The sequence below is a fragment of the Notothenia rossii genome (assembly GCF_949606895.1).
Source record: "Notothenia rossii genome assembly, chromosome: 4".
Classification (NCBI taxonomy): Eukaryota; Metazoa; Chordata; class Actinopteri; order Perciformes; family Nototheniidae; genus Notothenia; species Notothenia rossii.
In genome coordinates, this window is record NC_136902.1 from 66,683,428 (window position 1) to 66,704,734 (window position 21,307).

The following is a 21,307-nucleotide window of genomic DNA, read 5'->3' on the forward strand; positions in this document are numbered from 1 at the left end:
CGCAACTGTTACAATGAAGGCTCGATAATCAGCTCACGACATATGTAAGGTATAAGCAGGGGTAAAGTGCTATTTTTATAAGTGGTGTGTGGATCTTACATAGGGGGGTACAGGGGCAAGCTCCCCCGGGAAGATTTATTTTTAAATATTGAAGTTAAATGCATCAATCTGGTGCACTTTGAGACCAAAATGAAGAGATCTATGGATACATCTCTCAACACCCATATGAAACAGAACTGTTAACAGATTTACTTTTTCTTTATGGATATTTTACAAATCACCCTTTTAAACTTTATTCTTTTTTTACTGTCATATAGTATTTCATACCTGTTTTTCATTTATTCTTTTATTTTTTTATAGCTATAATGATCATATAAATGTGTGCCTCGGAAATAATTGTTTACATTAATCGTGACCAAAACGTTTGAGACCCACTGAGATAACACTGAGAGAGTCCTTTAGTTCACTGAGCCTCTCATACCTCATTCACACCAACGGTGTTTCAGGGCCGGTTCGGAGCTGGAGCTTGAAAAGCACCGGGTTTTCCTCTTCACACCACGGCGGAGCAGCCTCTTAGCTCCAGAATCCGGTTCATTTCGAGCACCAAAAAATTGTCCGGCCAGAGCAAAAGCACCACATACGTCACGCTTACGTCAAGGCGGGGGCAGGGGCAGGGGCAGGGACGGGATCAACTCCTGAACAACAACAAAAAGCTGACGTTTTTTCCAGTTTGTACACAACGATGGAGAAACTTAACAAGCAGCAGTGGTCCACTGAAGAGACCAGCTACCTACTGGGAATCTGGTCTTCCGAAGAGGTACAGAGGAAGCTGGAGCACAATCGGCCATTGTTGTTGTTGTCGGTGTCAGCTGTGAGGGGTTTCCGCGCGGTTTGGCTTTATGAAGCAGGCACGCAAACGGTTACGTCATGATGCAAACGATGACGCAATGACGCAGCACTAGTCGGACTCTGGGCAGTGTGAAAAGAGCCGGAGCCAAACCGAAGAACCGGTTCTGAACCTGAAAAGCTCTAGCACGGAGCTTGAACCGGAATTGCGTTGGTGTGAATGAGGTATGTGTCTGACAGGAGAGGACTCTCTTCCACTTTGTTGTTGAAAAAACTCCTTATATCCGTTATCGTAGCTCGCTAGCACCAGAAGCTAACAGCAACGATCTCCGGTACCGGTGCGCTCTCTCTCGCGCACACACACAAAATGGCTCGTTTCACACACGCACACACACAGATCCAAGCTTTAATGAAACACAGAGACCCAGACGTAATAGTACTGTACTGTATCATATTCTTTTCGAATCAATAATCTTTCAAATTATGATTTTTTATTTTTTTATAACCATTTTTCCTCCTGGTCTCTCGCGGGGCGCCCCCCCCCTGTCATGCCTCTGCACCCCACACTTTGGGAACCACTGTACTAAAGTAATTAATTATTCAAGAAAAGTACAAGTACTTCCAAATTGTACTTGAGTACATGTACTTAGTCAACAATATACAATGTATACTCATAAGTCATGACTATGATACAAGGAAATAAAAACAGGTTGTCATATTTTAACCAATTTACCGCCTTTAATAAACAGTGGCTTATGTACGTACAGTATATTATTTCCTTTTTCCTTTTATTATAAAGACATACATAGCCTACCTACAATGAAAAGCTAACCAACCTCTGTTACTTTATTAGGTTAAATGGTAGCAATTAAATTATTGTCCCCAGTAAGGTTTTATGAAACGTACAAAAATACAAAGCAAAGAGCTGAACTATGAAGTTGGTATCATCTGGTCTTAGTGATATTGATTAGATCAAAACAAGTCAAAGCATGGATACAATGATACATTAACATGAGTGCATTTGATGCAGAGAAGCACGGTACTGCAGAAGTTAAAAAAAAAGTGACATGAGTAGCTGGTCATGTTTTGGAGCTTACTGTACTGGAGGTTAATAATAATGTTTGTGGAGGAAGGCATTCTACAAGGGCTTTGTTTGACTGATGACTTTCAATTACATTCTTTACATTTCAATGTTGTAAAAAGCATTTAAGATAATATTCAAAGATTTCATGATGCAGTGATGCTGGATTTGAATACCAATGACCATATTCAATTGTTTTCATGCACTCTCGATCACAAATAAAGTATCTCAAAGCATTTCAAGTACTCTTTTGGCCCATACGCGGTTGTCTTCAAATACCCCGGGGCATCAGGGTTCTCACTGGGGGTCTGTGCTGGATGATCCCACAATGCCGTGCTGTCGTAGGAGGTTCCTCAGGATCTGATTCTTGGATTTCCAGTCCTCCACCTAAGCAACAGCAACAAAGATAGTTAAGAAGTAGTAATACTGCCTCATCAGCTGAATCTTGACCTTCTTTCATGCAACAACTGTGACTAACTCAAGTCATGTTGAAGTCTGGACAAAGGAGCATTAAGTGTTTCATTAGAATGTAGGTATCCACTACATGCTTTAGAAGTCATATTCTGGCTTTAAGTAGACAAATCCTGATTATAAGTTAAACCAATCACCAGTGCCACATTTGCATCTAAAATGCGACGCAAACACACTTATTAACCAATTCTGTCAAGAAATATCTCAATTATGTATTGTAGTACTTGTAATATGTTGAAAATGTATTATTCTATTGCCTTAAAAAAAGATTCTGATCAATAACTACAAGATGTAACAGATGGCTAGATGTTTTTTTTAACCTGCAAGCCATTGTAAAAACTCTTAAACTAGACTGTTCTACGCAACCAACAGCAGGGTTTACTCATCATCGATTATGCAACTGTTTTGATCATCTTTTAATCGTGCAAGTACATTTTCAACTTGATTGCTGGGCATTCGAATTGATTGCTGGGCATTTAGCATTTGATTCCTGCCTGAATTTCTACTTTTAGATATAGCGTTTTCCCCATTTCTGTTATTATGTATTTCAACCAGATGAAATACATAATAACAGCATTATGGATCACATTATAACATTTAGTAAGCATGTAATTGTCACGATCTGTCTGTGTTGTGTTTTGTCTTGTCTTGATCTGTCTTTGGTTTTCTGTCTGCGTTGTGTTTTGTCTTGTTTAGATCTGTCTTTGGTTTCCTGTCTGTGTGTGTTCCCTCCTACCTGTTCCCTCCTAACTGTTTTCTTGATTGTGTTCACCTGGTGCCCCTGTGTTTTCTCCTCCCTCCTCACCTGTCTCTTGTTTCCTTGATTAGTCCTGTGTGTATTTAAGTTCTGTTTTTTCTGTCTGTCATTGTTGGTTCATCGTTTGTCTGTGACTGTGTTCACCGGGGAGTGGTCTGTTTGTCCGTGTTATCCATATCCTTGAAATTAAGGTATTTTCAGTGTTATCTGCATTTGGGTCCTGCTTGCTTCGCTCACCCGTAACAGAACGAACCAACCAAGGATGGGCCCAGCAGATCCATTTGAGCAGGAATTACTGAGTTTTTCCTTTTCTTTGGCTTATTGCTCTGATAGATGGAGGGGAGCGTCTGGTGTTCAGCAGCGAGAGGCTGCTCTGGCAGAGGCGCGCCAGATGGCTATGGAGAAACCAGGCTTAATGAAATTCTTACCTGGCTGGATTTTGAACTTCCTCTCGGTGTGTGATTCCCAGCCTGACACCATACGCCTCGGTGTGTTCCGTCTGGAGTCAACCCCTGCTTCTTCCCCATGTCCTCCTCCTGTCTAGGAGCCGTTCTCAGGAACTCGTCTGGCTTTCGGAGGTCCACGAGGCCTCCAAAAGGCTCCTAAGAGAAGGAGTCGCAAGTCCAGGCTAGCAGCCAGAGCCCCAAGACCCATGGTTCCGGCCCCTGTTCTGGCCCCAGCAGCCATGGTTCCGGCCCCAGTTCTGGCCCCAGCAGCCATGGTTCCAGCCACGGTTCTGGTCCCAGCAGCCATGGTTCCGGCCCCAGTTCTGCCCCCAGCAGCCATAGTTCCGGCCCCAGTTCTGGCCCCAGCAGCCATGGTTCCAGCCCCGGTTCTGGTCCCAGCAGCCATGATTCCAGACCCAGTTCTGGCCCCAGCAGCCAGGGTTCCGGCCCCAGTTTTGGCCCCAGCGGCCATGGTCCCTCCTTTAGTCCCTTCTCTAGTCCCTACTCAATTCCCTTCTCAAGTCCCTTCTCCAGTCCCTCCTCTAGTCACTTCCCTAGTCCCTTCTCTAGTCCCTTCTCAAGTCCCTTCTCTAGTTCCTCCTCTAGTCCCTTCTTTAGTCCCTCCTCTAGTCCCATCTCTAGTCCCATCTCGAGTTCTCTCTCCAGTCCCTACTCAGGTCCCTACTGAAGTGCCGTTGGAGGTTCCGCTGGGGGTTCGGCGCCTTCCTGCCCGTCCTCCGGAGTTGTTCCGTCGCCGCCTGCTTCGCCCTGGAGCCCGGCCCCCTGAGAGCCACTGTCTTCGCCCTCGAGCCCGGCCCCCTGAGTGCCGCGGCCTTCGCCCTCATGCTCGGCCCCCTGAGTTCGCCCGCTGTGGCCTTCGCCCCTCCATGGACTCTGCCTTGCCCCCGGGCCGTCCTCCCGAGACCCCCTCCATGGACTCTGCCTTGCCCCCGGGCCGTCCGCCCGAGACCCCCTCCATGGTCTCTGCCTTGCCCCCGGGACGTCCGCCCGAGACCCCCTCCATGATCTCTGCCTTGCCCCCGGGCCGTCCGCCCGAGATCCTTTCCGGGTCCTCCGCTGTGCTCCTGGGTTGTCAGCCCAAACCCGTCCTCCTGACCCCCTCCACCCACCCTGGTGGCCCTAGTTTTCTGCATTTGGGTCTTGCTTGCTTCGCTCACCCGTAACAGTAATCCTAGTACAGTGGTTTTGCTTGAAACAGCTTAAGGAGAAATGAGTCCTACATTGACACAGAGTGCCTAACTGTGATTGAGGGTGGTTGCTAAACCAAACATTCCCTTTTCAGTTGTCAGTGTACTCATTAGGGGTGCAACAACTAATCGACTTAATCGATTAAAATCGATTACCAAATTAGTTGCCAACTAATTCAGTCGTCGATTCGTTGGTGGCGTCATCACGTGTTTTACGCGCCGTTAAGCTCCAACGTTATTGGTCTTTTTATTGGTAGCCTACTGGAGACATTTAAAAAATATGTCATGTATTATTGCTACAAAAACATTATATTGCAGTCTTAGTGTCGCCAACTCGTTTCTAATATGCAAAAAGACAAACAAATGCGTCTGATGTATTTTCGATCTTTCCAATCCAGACGAGATCTCTCTCCCCCGTCTGTGTGCCAGGGGGCGGGGCAGTTTACACACACGCAGCTGCTACATGCATGCAACACACTGCGGAGATGGCAGAGAGAACGGGCTCCGAGGTGTGGTTAAACTTTACCCGTCTCGATGTGGACAATGCTCGTTGCCAAAAGTGCAATAAGTTTCGCATGTAAGAGCGGTAACACGAGCAATTTGTCTAAACATTTTGCAAAAGTGCACCACATTAAGACGGAGGAATTCACCGGGTTCGACTGTCTTTCTAGTAGCTCTGTAGCCCCATCCACGATTAACGTTTCCACGTCAGGTGTTATGTATGCTAGCAGCAACACACGGAGTTAACTCCATTATACAAACATGGGTTAATGATTAGAGGTAACTGAGTTATTTATTTTGTTAAAGTTGAAGCTATTCTGTTTACAGTTCTGTTATCACATTACTTAATACGATTTGTTAAAACACTGTTGTTTCTTTTGATGTGAAATATTATTTATTTAATAAATAAAAAAAAAGCAATGTTAATTTTGTTCAAAATGTGTTTAGTTAATTTAATAAAATATGTATTTTTGAATCAAGTATTCATCTTTATTGTCTTCATTGTTAGTTTCCACATGCCTAAAACAACCTCAAGCTAAATCTAAAAGTTGATGGCTAAATAAGAGCGTTTGAGAAATTGTGCAAGGCATAATAGTCCGAATAGTCGATTAATCGTTTCATTCATCGATAGATTAATCGATTATCAAATTAGTCGTTTGTTGCAGCCCTAGTACACATGTTCAATTTATGAGTAGAACACATAAATCAGCAGGCGGATTAGTCTATAAGTTATGTTCAATTTAAGACTTTTTTAGAGTAGCTATGATCCTGGAAATATGTAGGCATTTCACCACTTCCGGTTTCCTTGTCTCAAAGTCATCCATTTTTTGAACATGTTGTTGGTAAGTGGTTAACAAACTGGAGAGATTTCCCTGTTTTGATCTACGACGTAAAATACATCAGTAAATACCCCAATCGTGAACGTCTGAAGCTTCTGTGTCATTAAAACAGCGGCTGCTAACAAGTGACTAAAGGAGAATACTAAATGTCACCACAACGAACATTAGCCACTTTTAGCTTAGCAGTCGTGATGCACAGCCATGTGATGTAGTTTACATGTAAGCCTCAAGAAGGTGGTGTTAATATATGGAGAATCTAATGCTTAATAAAATGTGTCATAAGAGTACGTTTGCCACAGATCTCATTCTTTGCAATATTCCTAATCCAATGGAAGAATCTCATTCATTTTAATCCAGGAGCCCTTGCCATGCTAACGTCATCACTGAACCACCACCAATATTTGAGAAACCACTATATTGTTTCCATGGCTGTCCACTTTACTGACAAAAAGTAACTAGACTTGACAGCTGTCTAAAAACACGTGCAGTGGTACCTCCTGTCTGAGTAGCTGGTTGTCCATCCTGAGGCGGTCCAGGGTGCTGATATCCTCCCCCAGCTTCAGGTTACTCTGTCGGAGCTCCTTGATGTAATCACAGGCTTTGGACAAGATTCCTCCTTTACTCTGAAACAAAACACAAGAGAATTTAGGAATTATAGAAATTGCCAGCTCTTTCTTTCCCAATCCTTTTTAGTTAGACCCTCCAGAAAAACGCGATTATGCGATCGCATAATCAGCAAAACGGCGCAGATTTTTAAAAGGGCGCATAATCCCCAAATCTTTCCACACAAAGTTGAGGGAAAAAAAAGTTAACTCGTCTTGACGTGAAGTAGTGATGATGATGACGCGACGTCATCAGCTCGCGCATCACAGAAGGTAAACAACACCTTAGAGTGAACGTGTGGAACTCACATGAGAGAGAAAACACCAAGATTAAAAAATCTGATCCATCTCATTTACCGACGAACATTTCTGCTAAAGACCGGGCAAAGCAGTACCCCGATGTCTTGCACGAAAGTGGGGGGAAACTATTCTGCACCCCGTGCAACTGTGTGTTGGAGCATAAGAGAAAATCGACGGTGACGACCCACTTTGATTCATTCAAACATTCGAAAATGCTTTCTGCTGCTGCGGACAAGAAAGCCAAACAACTCACGTTCACCGAGGCATCAACCTCCAAAACCCTTTCGAGGGCTACAAGAAACGAAGTGAGTACAAGATTGAAGCTGGTCAGATAACGAACGAGTAAATGAAAACAGAATGAGGCGGAGAAGTGTGTGTGTGTGTGTGTGTGTGTGTGTGTGTGTGTGTGTGTGTGTGTGTGTGTGTGTGTGTGTGTGTGTGTGTGTGTGTGTGTGTGTGTGTGTGTGTGTGTGTGTGTGTGTGTGTGTGTGTGTGTGTGTGTGTGTGTGTGTCTCTGTCTGTCTGTCTGTCTGTCTGTCTGTCTGTCTGTCTGTCTGTCTGTCTGTCTGTCTGTCTGTCTGTGTGTGTGTGTGTGTGTGTGTGTGTCTGTCTGTGTGTGTGTGTGTGTGTTTAAAATAGCCCAATTGCTTTTACAATAAATAAACATTGTATATATTTTTTTAAAACTACAACTTTCCGCATATTTCGCAACTTCCCGCAATTTCACCGCATAAAATCACATAAAAACCCTGCATGTTTAATCGCATAATCAAGGATTTTAGCCGGCATAATCAAGGATTGTTGCTCGCGTTTTTCTGGAGGGACTATTTAGTGTAGCAAATGTTGTGCTCCTGGAAGTAAAAACAAGAGCCTACCTGTCCTGTCTTGGTGTAGTCAATATTACAGTCTGGGATGGCCTTTGACAGCTGCACTATCCAGTTGTTAATCTTGTCCCTGCGCCGGCGCTCAACTGTTTGAACAACATTAAAAATTGAATTTATAATGAATACCTAATCAAATATTAAATTGATACACTGGACATGAGCACTGACCTTCGTTGTGCTGAGCTCGCCGCTTATCATCTCTGGAACCCCGGGGAGCTTCTTGCTTTCTAAAAAAAAAGATGAAAGCAAAGATTTTGCTAGATATAAGATACACTTTATGATTCCCAAACTGGGAAAACATTTTTTTATAGAAGATGTTCTACGATTGACTGCGTATTGATGAAACAGTGCTGTATTTCTGTTAAAGGAGGATGTAATTACGCTATGTATGGCTGAGTGCGCGGTGCGATTGTCCTTTGATTGGAACCCGTCAGAACTTCCTGGGGTGACATCATCACGTAAAGCTGCCCTGAAAAACAAAAGCTTACTGTCAGCTACAGATAAAACGTTAAGCATCTTAGAATAATCATCTTAAAGTAAAGGCCTTTAATTATGGTAATAAAAATAAAGACTTCTTCAAAACTACATAAAATTACTTTTTGATTAATGATTTTAAAAGATGCATTTCATTCATTTATTATTAATATTATAATGTCTTTATTAAACAGGGCTCATGCATAAAAGTACATTCATCTCAAAAAGAGAAGAGATGCCATATTTAGGAGGAACACACATACAGTACCAACGAACAAACACTCTTAGGCTGCAGCCACAAGAGGACGATAACGCGACGATAAAGTCTTCCGTCCACACGCAACAGGCACCAGAAACGTGTCCGTTCACACGAGACCGCTTGAAAGCGCTGGAGATGCTGTAGTACATATGCCAGGCCTGTAAGTGGCGCTGTAGTCTGCCACAAAAGCAGCGAAGAAGACTTCCCGCACATGGTTGCCATTCTGTTTATTCTCCGCTGTGGACGCTCTGGCTCTTTTTCTTCCTACCCGAGGTAAGCGTTTGCTCCTGCTGTAAATCTCCCCGGTAGTTCACCAGCAGATGAAAAACACCCACCTCTCCGCCTCTTCCAAGGGACGAGGGAACCGTGCAGCAGAGTTTCAGTTAGACTTTTTTTCTCCGGTCAACATGTCCGTTAAAGTTTAAATCTTCCGGACAAAATTATAAAAGTGCCTGTCAAAGGTCTTCTTTGTTATTTATTGAGCCTTAAAGAGCTTACAAAATGCTTTTAGCACCTGTTAGTGGGCTTAGTATATGATAGAGGTTGCATTTGTATTGTGAAATTTGCCATATGATTTTTTTATTATTGATCTATTTTTAATAAATCACGATTATAACAGCATACAAAAGTTGTCAGTTAGTATCAATCATTCGTTGCTCCGGAAACATAAACTTCGGCCATTTCCGGCGGTGACGTCATGAGTAGAACACAGCTGAGCTCAGTCCCGTATGAATGCATTGAAGGGCCAAATATTATGACAAAGGATGCACAGCAATAAGACGCCAAGAATAATTGGCAAGCGATATGTTGTATGGGGATGTGGGGCCGTCTCAACATCTGGTTATGGGATGTTTTTGCGGCCAAAAAATTATCAAATGTTGCGTATATGGACAAAACAAGTGCGTCGTATGAGGCAGACTTTTGCAAGACCAGGTAACCCGGGGTCGATGAAACCGACGATGTGTGGGCAGCACATCGAGAGATCGTGTTTCGAACAATCAACAATGGTTCGTTTTGCTTTCTTACAACGTTACGTTAACTTAACCTTACGTTTGCCATGAGGCTATGTTACTTCCCTTAAGAGCTAGCTGTCTTAGCTAACAACAGTTAGCAGCTAACGTTTTCTGCAGTTTGTGTTTCCACTGAAAAACGTGATGTAGTTATTTAAGGGTAAGTTAACTAAACGTTATCTTACAAGTAGAGAGAGTTAAGTTGTGTTTAAAATCGTCAATGTAATGCACGTTAAAGGTTTTGTGTTGAGCATGAAGTTAGCTTTACTGTAGCTCACCAAAGGTTAGCATGTTAAGCTGCACTTTATGTGGCAGCTCGCTTAATACAAAGAGGGGTTTTGTGCTTCATTGTAAACTTTTCTTACAAATGTGTGTTAATCTACCTGAAATTGTAGGGGCAGTTTTTTTCTACTCAACTATACAGACCATTATTGAGGAGATAAAAAAACATACTGTAAATGAGTTGGGTCCGACATATACTTTGAGTAATGTTAGTTTGCTGCTAAAAAAAATGAAACATTATCAGATGAGGACATCACCAAAGTGTGTGAGTCTGTCAGGGGATTTGATCTGTTCTCTGCATGTCGTACAGGGCCTATGTACACACTGCTCTGGTATGAATTAAAAATATAATTGTAAAATGTAAGTCTCTTGCTCTTGTCATCGTTCAGGCTTTGCATTTGAACTCCTATGACTGGTTACGGACTTGAAGGGAACGACTTCCTGGCCTTCCTGACATCCAGGAAAATGGTGAGATTCTAATCCATTTCAATGCCAACAGCAAGTCATTGTTTTTAACTTTTTTAATATGATTTTTTGGAGAATTTCTGTTTTATTGGATAGTAGAAATCTACTGGAACCTAACACCAGAGAGAGAGAGAGAGAGAGAGAGGGAGGAGATGATATGCAGCAAAAGGCCCAGCCGGATGGTTGCTGCTCCGTGTGGAACGTGTTCTATCAGGTAAAGCACTTTGGTACCCAGTTATTTATGATATTGACTTTGAATTTAGCCTTTGGAAGGTAATTTCCAACAGTGCATTGTAATGACTGAAAAAACATTTATTTGTCTCTTAACATTCCTGTAATAATTTGTTGTTTTATTGTTGATATTGTTTTGTTCTTTATTTTTGTTGTGAGAATCACTTTGCAATTGTGTAAGTGCTATATAAATAGTTATACTAATATTATTGTTGTTACCATCATTACCATTATTAAAAATGTTTTCTTTGTTTTCTTTATTTATCGCTGCAGAAAGGATCGTGCCAGCCCACATCAAACACCTGATCAAGAACTTGTGAATCTTCAGGCAGAAAAGATGAAAACACCTGTTCAAAGTTCCAGTGTCCTGTACATGGAACCATGCCTGTCCTCTGTTCCACATGTCTTCAGTCAGTCCTGGGGCCTGTACTACGAAGCAGGATTTTCGCTTAGCTGGCTAACTTCAGGGAAAACTCCGGCTTTCCGGTCTTACGAAGCTGGTTCTCTTTTTAGCGGGCTAGCTCTCCATGGTAAGTTATGCTGAGCGGCTAACCTGCCCCGGAGCAGGTTAGGTTGCAGGCTAACGGCCCGTCTACACTACAGGCATGAAAAAATCTTGGAGCTGGGCGTGTCTGAAGCTTGGCGATTTTTTGCGAGCAACCAATCACATGAGCCTCCCGCCCCCGACATACAAAGCAATAGCAATGTTAAAACGAAGTAAACTGGATATAAACTCTCCAAACATCAGTTTCACCCACTGTTTCTGCCACCTCCCTCCATGCCTGGTTCCTCCGGTTTGTATCCCGGTAAATAGTTCCGGTCGTAAAGAACCGGGTGATTTGCTACCATAATATCTCGTTTGGAATATGAGGAAATGAACTGCGGTCTGGCTCTCCCAGCTTGCACGCGGTTTGATTGGCTGCGCTTGCACTGGCGGGATTTGCATAAACGGGATTTCATTGGCTGATGCCAAGCATCGAGCCTCAAAAGTTGAACATTGTTCAACTTTTGATGCCGATAGATGCTCGTGATGCTTGCAAAGCCATGCCATGCTCCCCACAATGCAGTTCGGCGAAGATTAAAAATCTTCTACGTCACCCCATTCAAGTGAATGGGCGAAGCGTTGAAAGCATTTTTTGATGCCTGTAGTGTAGACGTACCGTAAGAGATCAACTCAGTGAAAGCACAGCCTGCTGACCAATCAGAGCTCAGCGTGCGGAGTTTAAAGCGATCAAGTCACAGGAGAAAGGAAATACAGTTTTAATTGCCGTTGCAGGAAAGACGGCCGGCAAAAATCACAGACTGTGTGAACGTGAAAATTAATAGAATATCACCTCCCATCTTCAGAGCAATCTGACTATTATAACATTAGAGTTAAGAAAGCTTACTTAAATATCTGCCACAACACAAGTAACCGTATCAAAGTAACATTTAAGTACAGTCCGCGGCACTGTGAGTGCAGACGTCGATGTGTCCCATTATCATTCATATCATATCATAGTGTATCATATATTTCCTTATCTGAGTCAGCTTCTTTAGCCGTATCTGGCCGTGCAACACTCAGTGTCACATACTGTATGCAGAAGTATTATTTTAAGCAACACATTAAGTTGATGAAACACTCGAGTCAAATGTAATTAAAGTCAGATCCACTCGTGTCTTAAGACGGGGCAGTGATATCATAAACCTGTTAATGTACGCATTCAAACACTTGTTCTGTTACCAGCTGTATTCACCTTGCAGGTGCAGCTATGTGGCTTTGATCCTGGATAAAGTGTTTAAGTCTTGGATGTTTAAAGTTTAACGTCTTCATATTTGTCCAATTATATCGTTGACTTTTCATTCAGGAAGTATGACACGCTGCGCTGTCAGTACGCTTGTTCATGTTTGTGATTGGTCGAATGCTCCAAATACCACCCCTTTCATGTGAACGCGCACCTATCCACTTGATAACCCGGGTCGTAGTACCGTTTAGCGAGAGCGCGTATGTTTTGGATTAGGCCAACCGGCTAACTCAAACATATCCAGGTTAGGTTGAACCGGCTTCGTAGTACAGGCCTCTGGACCCTATGACTCGGACACTAGTTCTACCAAGGCTTATTAGAGGTAAGAGTGGTAGGAGAGGAGTGGAGTTATCTTTGTATTTAGGCTGTAAGTCGACAAAGGTGATCAGATGCTAATAATGATCCGATTCATTTGATATTGATTGTCTGCCAATTCCGAATCCTGATCCGATTATTCTATTTCCCAGATAATACAGCTGCACCGTGTACACTAGCTCTATTTTTTTTTGCCATTGTAATTCACCAGAAGCAATTGTTGACTGTAAAGTCTATGCCAACCAACTGTAATTTGTAATGTATTATACTTTAACGGTTCTGGCAACCACAGCAGCCCAAATGTTAACGTAAATGTCAAGTTTTCTTTTTACAGTGTACTTATATCTGTACATTTCTTTTCAGTTTGCGTGAAGAAGTGGCTTCAACAGACAGAAGTCCAGGCCAGATTGGGAAAGGCTGGACGCTACACAACGGGAAAAATAAACAAAAACACTTTCTTTGTTGCCTTTTTCTTATCATATAGTGTTACGGTTTTTGTTACCATTTAAATATTGAATTCTATGTATTATTTTTATTTTAAATCAAATGCACCGGTTTTAGATAATATATTTATTTTGATGTGTAGGTTGATTTGCAGGTTGGTTGTTATTTGTATAATTATTGTATTGTTACTGTGTATTTTATTATATTAACTAGATATTTATTAAATTAAAATACTGTTATGAACACTATACAATGTCTTTATTTTGGTAGATACCAGAATACATGACACAATGAATCTTTGTAACATATTTATGTTTTCTTGTTTAAATAATCATACCAGTATTTAATGTGTGCTGGTCACCTGGAATCCTGGTAAGCTCCCAGCAGGGTATATTTAATACTATTATTAAACATAAGCTGGTGATAGATGGATAAACCAGCCATCCTGGCCAGCTAAAGTGTCCAAAACCCCTCTCCAGCCAACCATTCCAGCCTAATATCTACTGGCTGGTCAATTTACAACAGCCTGACCAGCTACATTTATCTAAGCTGTTTTTTTCAGCAGAGTCATTATTATTTATTTACTATTTTTTGAGAATTTCTATGAATTATAGTCAAATGTATATACCAGTCTCTGTTCTGTTGCCTTAGCCAAGTTTGCCTGCTACATTACGATATATTATTATTGATTTACTATTTATTGAGAATCTCTATGAATTAAGGTAAAATGTATACCAGTCTGTGTTCTGTTGCCGTATCGGATCTCCGCCAAATCCAGGATCATCACCCCCCTAGTTTGCTCCCGTCTGTATCTCTACCGCTACTTCAATACTGTGGCTCAAACTGGTATGGTTCCACCACGTTAGACTCACCCGCATGATTTGATTCCACCACACCAGCATCCTCTTCAATAAAATCCTCCTCTTCTTGAAAGTGCACCGAGTCTATTGACGACTCACTGTCACTCGATTCTGTCTCCAGAGTCCGACATCAGTCATATAGGTAGTGTATTATTCAACAAGTGTTCTACTCGTGACGTGCGTGACGTCACTAACCGGCGAAATCTGTTTTGTTTGGAGCGGTCGTGTAACATCGGAAGCGAGTATGGAAAGTTGTAATAAATCACGATTTATAAATACATCGGGCATATTGTCATGAATGACATGATTTCCCATTAATAATACTATATATATTATCGTAATAAGAACAGTATTGTCCTTCATTTCGTAAGCTTTTTAAAACAAATGAATAACGACTCTATATAATAATTTAAGAATAATAAACGGAGCCTCTCTTTTCCTCCCCCTCTTCTGAGAGCCCAGCAGCTGATCTCTGAGCAGGAGAGGTGGGGAGAGGCGGGACTATTGCTTCATCGTTATCAGGACATGATCGTATAGGCGTAGACACGGAGCCGTTTGACACGCAGAGCGTTTCGTTTGCAGATCTACCCACCTAGGGACCGTTATCGTTATAGTTTTCTGTGTTTCCATGTCGGCCTCGTGTGGCCAAACCGTCTATCTGATAGAGAAATGTAGCAGATACGACCGTTATCGTCCTCGTGTGGCAAGCACCTTAAAAATGTGACGTGAATTGAACAACAAAGAAGATCCAAAGTTAAGATTTTCTTTACTTTCTCTTAGAAAAAAGGATGGAAAAAGGCTTCAGGCCATGCACAGAGAGGACGATAAACAATGATACCCAGTCAGCCAATGGGTGTATGTCACACAGGTTTATTATGATGCTAATGAGGTTAATGCCAATCGTCAAAGTCAAGAGCTGTAACATTAAAAGTAAAAAATATAGGATGGTGAATTTAAATATTAAACACTGACAAACCGAAGGGAAATCCCTGTTTGAGTGTCAAAGGACATCGATCCCCTATTGATTTTAATTTCATTTTTTACACAGTTCAATACTCAATTACGATTGGGCAATTTGGATAATCCAGAGGTTCTTTAATTGTTGCTAACAGGCCGCTCCTAAGGAGAACAGAGCATTGCTAAAGAGGATTAAGGGGCTATGTGCAGTCATATAAACACTTTGAAGAAGTCCAGTCATTAATGAAAAGAACAACGACATGGTGATCTTGACTCAACCTGTTGGTGTTCTTTTTTCATTAATGACGCTGCACATTATGCCTTACATACTGTATCAACGGCGATCATCGATCTCGAACGACATTATGTAATTGTTTCCCTGACTGACCATCATAACTGGGCTCCATGTAGATACAATGATTTTTTGATGTGATAAGCAAAAACTCTTTCTGTATTTACTGGCAGTCATATGAAAGCAGGTTTTCGCACAAAAAGGGGGCGGGGCCATGACAAAGGGCAAGCACCCGGATTGGTTGCTCTCATTTATAGTCTCTATCACATTAACATCTATACAGATAAAGTACAGATCTATAAAATATGCAAACCTGCACATTTATCCTTGCAACCTGATAATATATCATATTTAAGTAGTTATTATAGGAAAATAGCATTATATATTTTTTCCAACAAGAAAGCAGCCTTAGCTTTAGCTGCATAAACACACACACACAGCAGTGTTTACCTGTGGGTGTGGTCTGACCCAGCAGGGTGTCGGAGGCCTGCACTGTGGTTACCATGGTTCCCGTGGTGGCGTCTGCAATGGTGGCAGGGTAGTATGTGTACTGCGTCTCCGAGCTGCCGTCTCCCTCCAGTCCCTCGGGCTGGGAGAACACAGCCTGACACCAAACACACACTCACGTCAGCACTCCTCACAGGTACACAGTAAATGAGCGAGTTTATCCAAACACTGCATGTCTTAGCTCGAAGAATACATTTTCCAGGCATACATTTTGTATATTATATGAATGAGAATTTAACTGGGAGAATGTGATTCTTGAATGTGATGGCCAGTGCAGACAATATTATCGTTTATCGCAATAATTTCCGGGAAAATGTATCGTTCAGCAAAATTAATTATTGTGACAGGCCTAGTGATGGGGTGCAATCTGCTACAGAGAGAAAGATCTATCACTCTGTTTGAGTTGCGAGAACTACAAAACTCTGTCTACAGCGTTGTGGCAGAGTAGGGACTCTTTCCTTATTAAGAATCTTTGTAGGAAGCACTTCAACCCTGCTTATATGTAAAGCACATTGATTTTTTACAGTTTATGACCATTGCTTATGATGAATGACAATGGCTCCTTTAATACATTTACATCTTCACTTCCTTGTTTTAAATACAGCTTTTTATAAAAAAAATGACCAAGAATGTGCATTTATTTTTTCATATTTGTATTAACGTATGGTTGCCTGTTTTTCAATATGTAATTTCTCCGGTGCATGAAGGATGACATATTTCTGATTCTGAACCAGAACGTTTCATTAAGGCCTGTCTTCATGTTACATCTATTTTGCTAACCTCTGTCTACTATGCTTGATTTTTGTTTCAAATAAATCGTTTTTGCCTTTATAGACACTTATTCTTGGTTGGTCAGTGTGGTTCTCACCTGTGTGACAGCCTGAGTGGATGCTGGGAAACCAGTGACCAGGCTGACGGCTGCAGCTCCATCTGTTTGACCCTCCAACTGGCCATCGGACACCTGGATCACTCTGTAAGTCACCTGGGACACAACATGTCACACTGAGTGATCAATACATTATCACTGAGGAGACCAACACACAACTGTCGAGCATACGGGTGCAGCATTTTTTTTTACTAAAATTAAGTACTTTTAAGGAACCTAAACTAAAAATGTCCAGACTCTCAAAGTCTTTATTATTAAGATTAATACATACTTTATTTAAGAAGCACTATTATGCTATTTGGGGTGTTTCCCTTTCCTGTAGTGTGTAACATAGGTTTGCATGTAAATGGTCTGCAAAGGCTAAATTCCCTGTGTTCCCTGAGTCTAGAGGGAGTTTCTCTCCCACACACACACTGAAAAGACAAAAATAAAGACCTTTATGAAATGAGTATAATATGTCCACCTTAATCCCTAAGGGGAATTACAATTACCTAGTGTCACTATGAATGCAATGGAAGACAACAAAGTTATAACTATGAATGCAGTTGAGAAAAAGTTTAAATATTTTCTTTATACACACAACAATCAATGTATCTTGGCAGTTTATCATACCCACTTTGAATGTATGTTATAATCATAATAATTTAATGCTGAGCTAGCTCATTTCATCATGAGTAATTGTGTATCCAAAACACCAGATAATTTTAAAAAATCAAGCATTTATCCAACATTATGCTCAAAATTAAGCTTACAGCTAACCTTAATAACATAACTGTTCAAAATCAAGCTCTGTCCAACATTTTGTAAGAATTCTGAGCATACAGATAGAAAGATTGCACATACCTTCTACTTTTAGGTCTCCATTAAGTGAAGTGGGTCATGAGTGCTGAGACCAGGGGGTATTGCAAATTGGCACGATTATAAAGACAGGTGGAGTCACAGACAAGATTTGCACTTCAAATGAGTTGCATGTATCAGGGTAATACTGTGTTCTGAGAACCTGACAACAAGGACAGTCTGAGGGGGGGGATTTGGCAAATCAAAGCAGCTGCTTTTGGCCTTAACTTATTTTGGTTTTTTTTAGGGGGCGGGTTGGCTACAGTCGTCAGTCATGTGACCCTCCAAGGTCTTGTGAAGAAGCTGTTGGTTCAGGAGAGAATAGGCTTGTTTGAGACGCGTTGCGGCTCGCCTTGAAAGTAGACGAGAATAGCCGATTGCAGCCGGGGGAGTACTAAAAAAACTCGCCTGAAGTCGGACAGCTCGGAGTCGCCTTCTTCTTCTTCTCTCGGTTTTTTGGCAGATTGCAAACAACTTTAAGGTGCATACCGCCACCTTCGGAGTCGTCTTGACTCGGTTTGCATTTATAAAGAATGCACAAATATGTTTAATCGTTAATGTCAGATATGTAATAAGTAAATACATTTGTTCCTGCTCAAGATTAGATTAAACTTTATTGTTATTGCACAGATTACAGGAGACAACGAAATGCAGTTTAGCTTCTAGTGCAACAAGCAGTAAAGTCAAAACTAATGTACACAATACTGAATAAAAGATAGAATGAAGTGAATGATGAATAAACAGTGAGGGGTATGAATACACTAGATATACACAGCAGCCTGTGAGCAGTATGAACTGTGTGTATGAATATGCTAAGATATATAAAGTATGAAAACGGTAAGTAGTGCAAGTATAGTATAAAATATATAGATATTAATTTCATGATGATAAAAATTGGGGAACAATGAGGAAAAATGTGAATGGAAGTGGAGACGTAAAACTGAAACAAATCAACAACAAACTTTTGCCGAACCAATTGGAGAGTTTCATTACCAGCACGTGGTAAAAACCACCAATGAGCGCTCAGCTCGAGATACCAGCGAATCGTTTCCCATCAAGCATTTCGCTTCTGCAGCCCGTGGAGAGGAACTGCGCCGCCACGCCGCGCCTCACTCTCAAGTCTGCGGGCGTCTTTTTCCCTCGAGATTTTAACGTCTCATGTAGGCGGGCCTCCAGAGCAAGTCGGACAAAATGACTAACCATCATGCAACGCACTAGCAAGACGGCGATCGCAATTGCGCAGGTCTGGCAGGTCTCGCTCATCTCAAACAAGCCTGATGTCTACCACTTGATGTCTTTCTCCACAAATATATATTTGTAATGCCACTTCACTCCAGTGTGCTTTGACTTTGTCTTCTGTTCTGTATCTGCATAATAATCCTAAAGTACATTTTTAACTTTGATGTCTCTTTCTGATTTTTGTCTGTGTGTTTTCCCCTGAAGACTTAATTGAAACTCTTTCCTACCTGTCCGCCTGCTCCTTCTGTCTTGAAGAGATATTTGATGGGTTGGTCGGTGAAGGTGGCGGAAGACTGAATCGTGGCAATAGCTGCCGGGTCCTCTGCCGTGGCTACGGACCCTGAAGCAGCAAAAAGTCACGGAAAATGTTAGTAAACTTTGAAAAAATCATACAGAAATAACAGCTTTATTGTACTATGGGTATACATGTAATTCCACAACCGTGTGCCATCTTATAGGTACAGTTTAAATGTAAGGATATATAGCACACACAGCATGTTTTCCATGGTTAAAATGCACTCATATGGTGGTTTTATTAAAGGGTTTTCATCCTCAACCCATATCAAATAATAATTGTTTTTAACTTTAAAAAGGTTGTGTCGGAAACCAGGTTGTATAACTTGTGTATAATAAAACATACACAGAGCATAGCAAATAATTGTAATGATACACAATATATAAATGTAAATATTCTTTGACAAACTGTAAAGATAGATTTAATAGGCAATGATGTGTTTTTATCAGTGGTGTAAAGTAAATAAGTAGATTTACCCAAGTAGTGCGCTTGAGTAACATTTGAGGGACTTGGACTTTATTTGAGTGTTTAAATGTTTTGCTACTTTGCACTTCTACCAGACTAAAAGTCAGAGGTACATTGTGTACGTTTACTCCACTACATTTAACTAAAACCTTTAGTTTGTTTGCAGATTTCGATTAATGATTTGAAATATAATCAACACTTAAATAAGGCGTTAGTTACACCTGGAGTAAATTCACAAGCTACCCTGAGGTATACAAAGTCATTAAAGCTAGCTGCACCTTTACCAGCTTTGATAACACTTTAATGCATCAATAATTACAATCAAAACATATAATATATATTATTCTGGAATGGGCCAATCTGCATGATGAGTACTTCTACTTTTGGTACTTTAAGTACATTTTGATGCCTTTTGTACTTTTATTTAAGTAACATTTTGAATGCAGGACTTTTACTTGTAACAGAGTATTCCTACAATCTGGTGCTTTTACTTTTACTCAAGTACAAGATCTGAGTTCTTCTTCCACCTCTGGCTTTTACCTTCCTCGTTGACGGTTACACCCACATCTGGTTCAGGGCTTTTCTGTTGGCTGAACAAATGGAAATACAAGAGAGGTGTCATGTTGTTGTTAATGAATGCACTACTAGTTAGAGGATGTGTAGTCATGTCTATCAATGTATTTCTGTTGTTATACGTTGACAATAGCGCATGTTACGGTCCCGCTCACCTCTTCATTGCTGCCGACAGTCTTGGACGACGAGACCGCCTTCACTCGCGCCCACAGCCAGACTGTGAAACAAGTTCATAAGTCAGACAATGGAAATAGTGAAACCTAGATAAAAACTATACAATACTGACTACTCATATGTCTCTTAACGACATGCCCCCAAAGCTTAAACCTGGAACGGTTTTTTGAATAAGGTTTTGGTAGCTAGCTTTGAGGCTGTACGAGCTGAAGTTACCGTGGATGGTACCGGAAGGTAGCCATCGTCGCCTTCAAAATTAAAGCATAAAATGATGCGGGCCAAACAAAAAATCCTGTGTGCGGTGAAAAACGGTTTTATGAAACCACGTACTTGCCAAATTGCTTACATGAGTTGTGTATTTTTGGTTGTGTGCTATTTCACTCAGATAGCTGACCATTAGTATTTGAACAAGTATTTTGCTTCGGGGCTTCGCACCGGAAATCATCCTTTCTTGTAGCTAGCTTGACGGGGATTCTACATTTCTGCTACATTACCACTCGGCCCCAGCGGTTTTTACAGATGTTTAACAAAGCACTTTCCATTCCTCTAACCTTGTTCGGGCAGTGACTGCAACAGCATACACAGACAATCTAAAACGAGTTTGAGGGGCTATAATATACACACACTGCTAAATTATGTAGAATATTTTCCATTCTGAACAAAGATCTACTTACGCCGCAGTGGTCCCTCCCCCGATATTTGTCAACAGACCAGCGTCGATGACAGCGTTACGCATGCGCGATAAGAAAGACATTTGCCTGATTCCAGATCAGTTCATAGGTATTTAATATTAATTTTAATAAACAAGGAAATACAAATATCTGACGCACGGGCTGTTGTTGATACTGCCAGATTCACGGGGGAGGAAGTGTGTTCAGGAGCAGGTGGGAATCTGAAACACTCGATATCAACCCATCATTGGACAGTTCTGTTAGGTAAAACTTATCATTTAAAGATAAATATTGAATCCATGAGTATTAAAGATATTGCACAGTTCAATGTATACATTTATCGTATAAAATG

The 21,307-nt window shown here is 41.3% G+C and overlaps 1 protein-coding gene and 1 long non-coding RNA gene across 3 annotated transcripts; one reads left to right on the forward strand and one right to left on the reverse strand.

The window, feature by feature from the left end:
- Positions 1–1,564: 1,564 nt before the first annotated feature.
- usf1 (upstream transcription factor 1) lies at positions 1,565–21,010 on the reverse strand. 2 transcript variants are annotated; one of them, XM_079674332.1, is made up of 11 exons: positions 20,959–21,010; positions 20,266–20,327; positions 20,078–20,127; positions 19,005–19,117; positions 16,684–16,797; positions 15,759–15,912; positions 8,317–8,404; positions 8,104–8,162; positions 7,927–8,021; positions 6,644–6,772; positions 1,565–2,314 (listed from the first exon to the last, which is right to left on the reverse strand). In XM_079674332.1, exons 2-11 carry the CDS (start codon positions 20,271–20,273, stop codon positions 2,225–2,227), a joined length of 900 nt encoding a protein of 299 aa, XP_079530458.1. In that variant the 5' UTR covers positions 20,274–20,327; positions 20,959–21,010; the 3' UTR covers positions 1,565–2,224. The 2 variants fall into 2 exon arrangements, with proteins under 2 accessions (XP_079530458.1, XP_079530459.1); XM_079674333.1 differs by lacking the exon at positions 20,959–21,010 and adding an exon at positions 20,836–20,958.
- On the forward strand, positions 8,415–14,489 carry LOC307035238. Its single transcript, XR_013807057.1, has 3 exons — positions 8,415–9,675; positions 10,350–10,639; positions 10,930–14,489. It is a non-coding gene; the product is annotated as an uncharacterized lncRNA (long non-coding RNA).
- Positions 21,011–21,307: the final 297 nt, after the last annotated feature.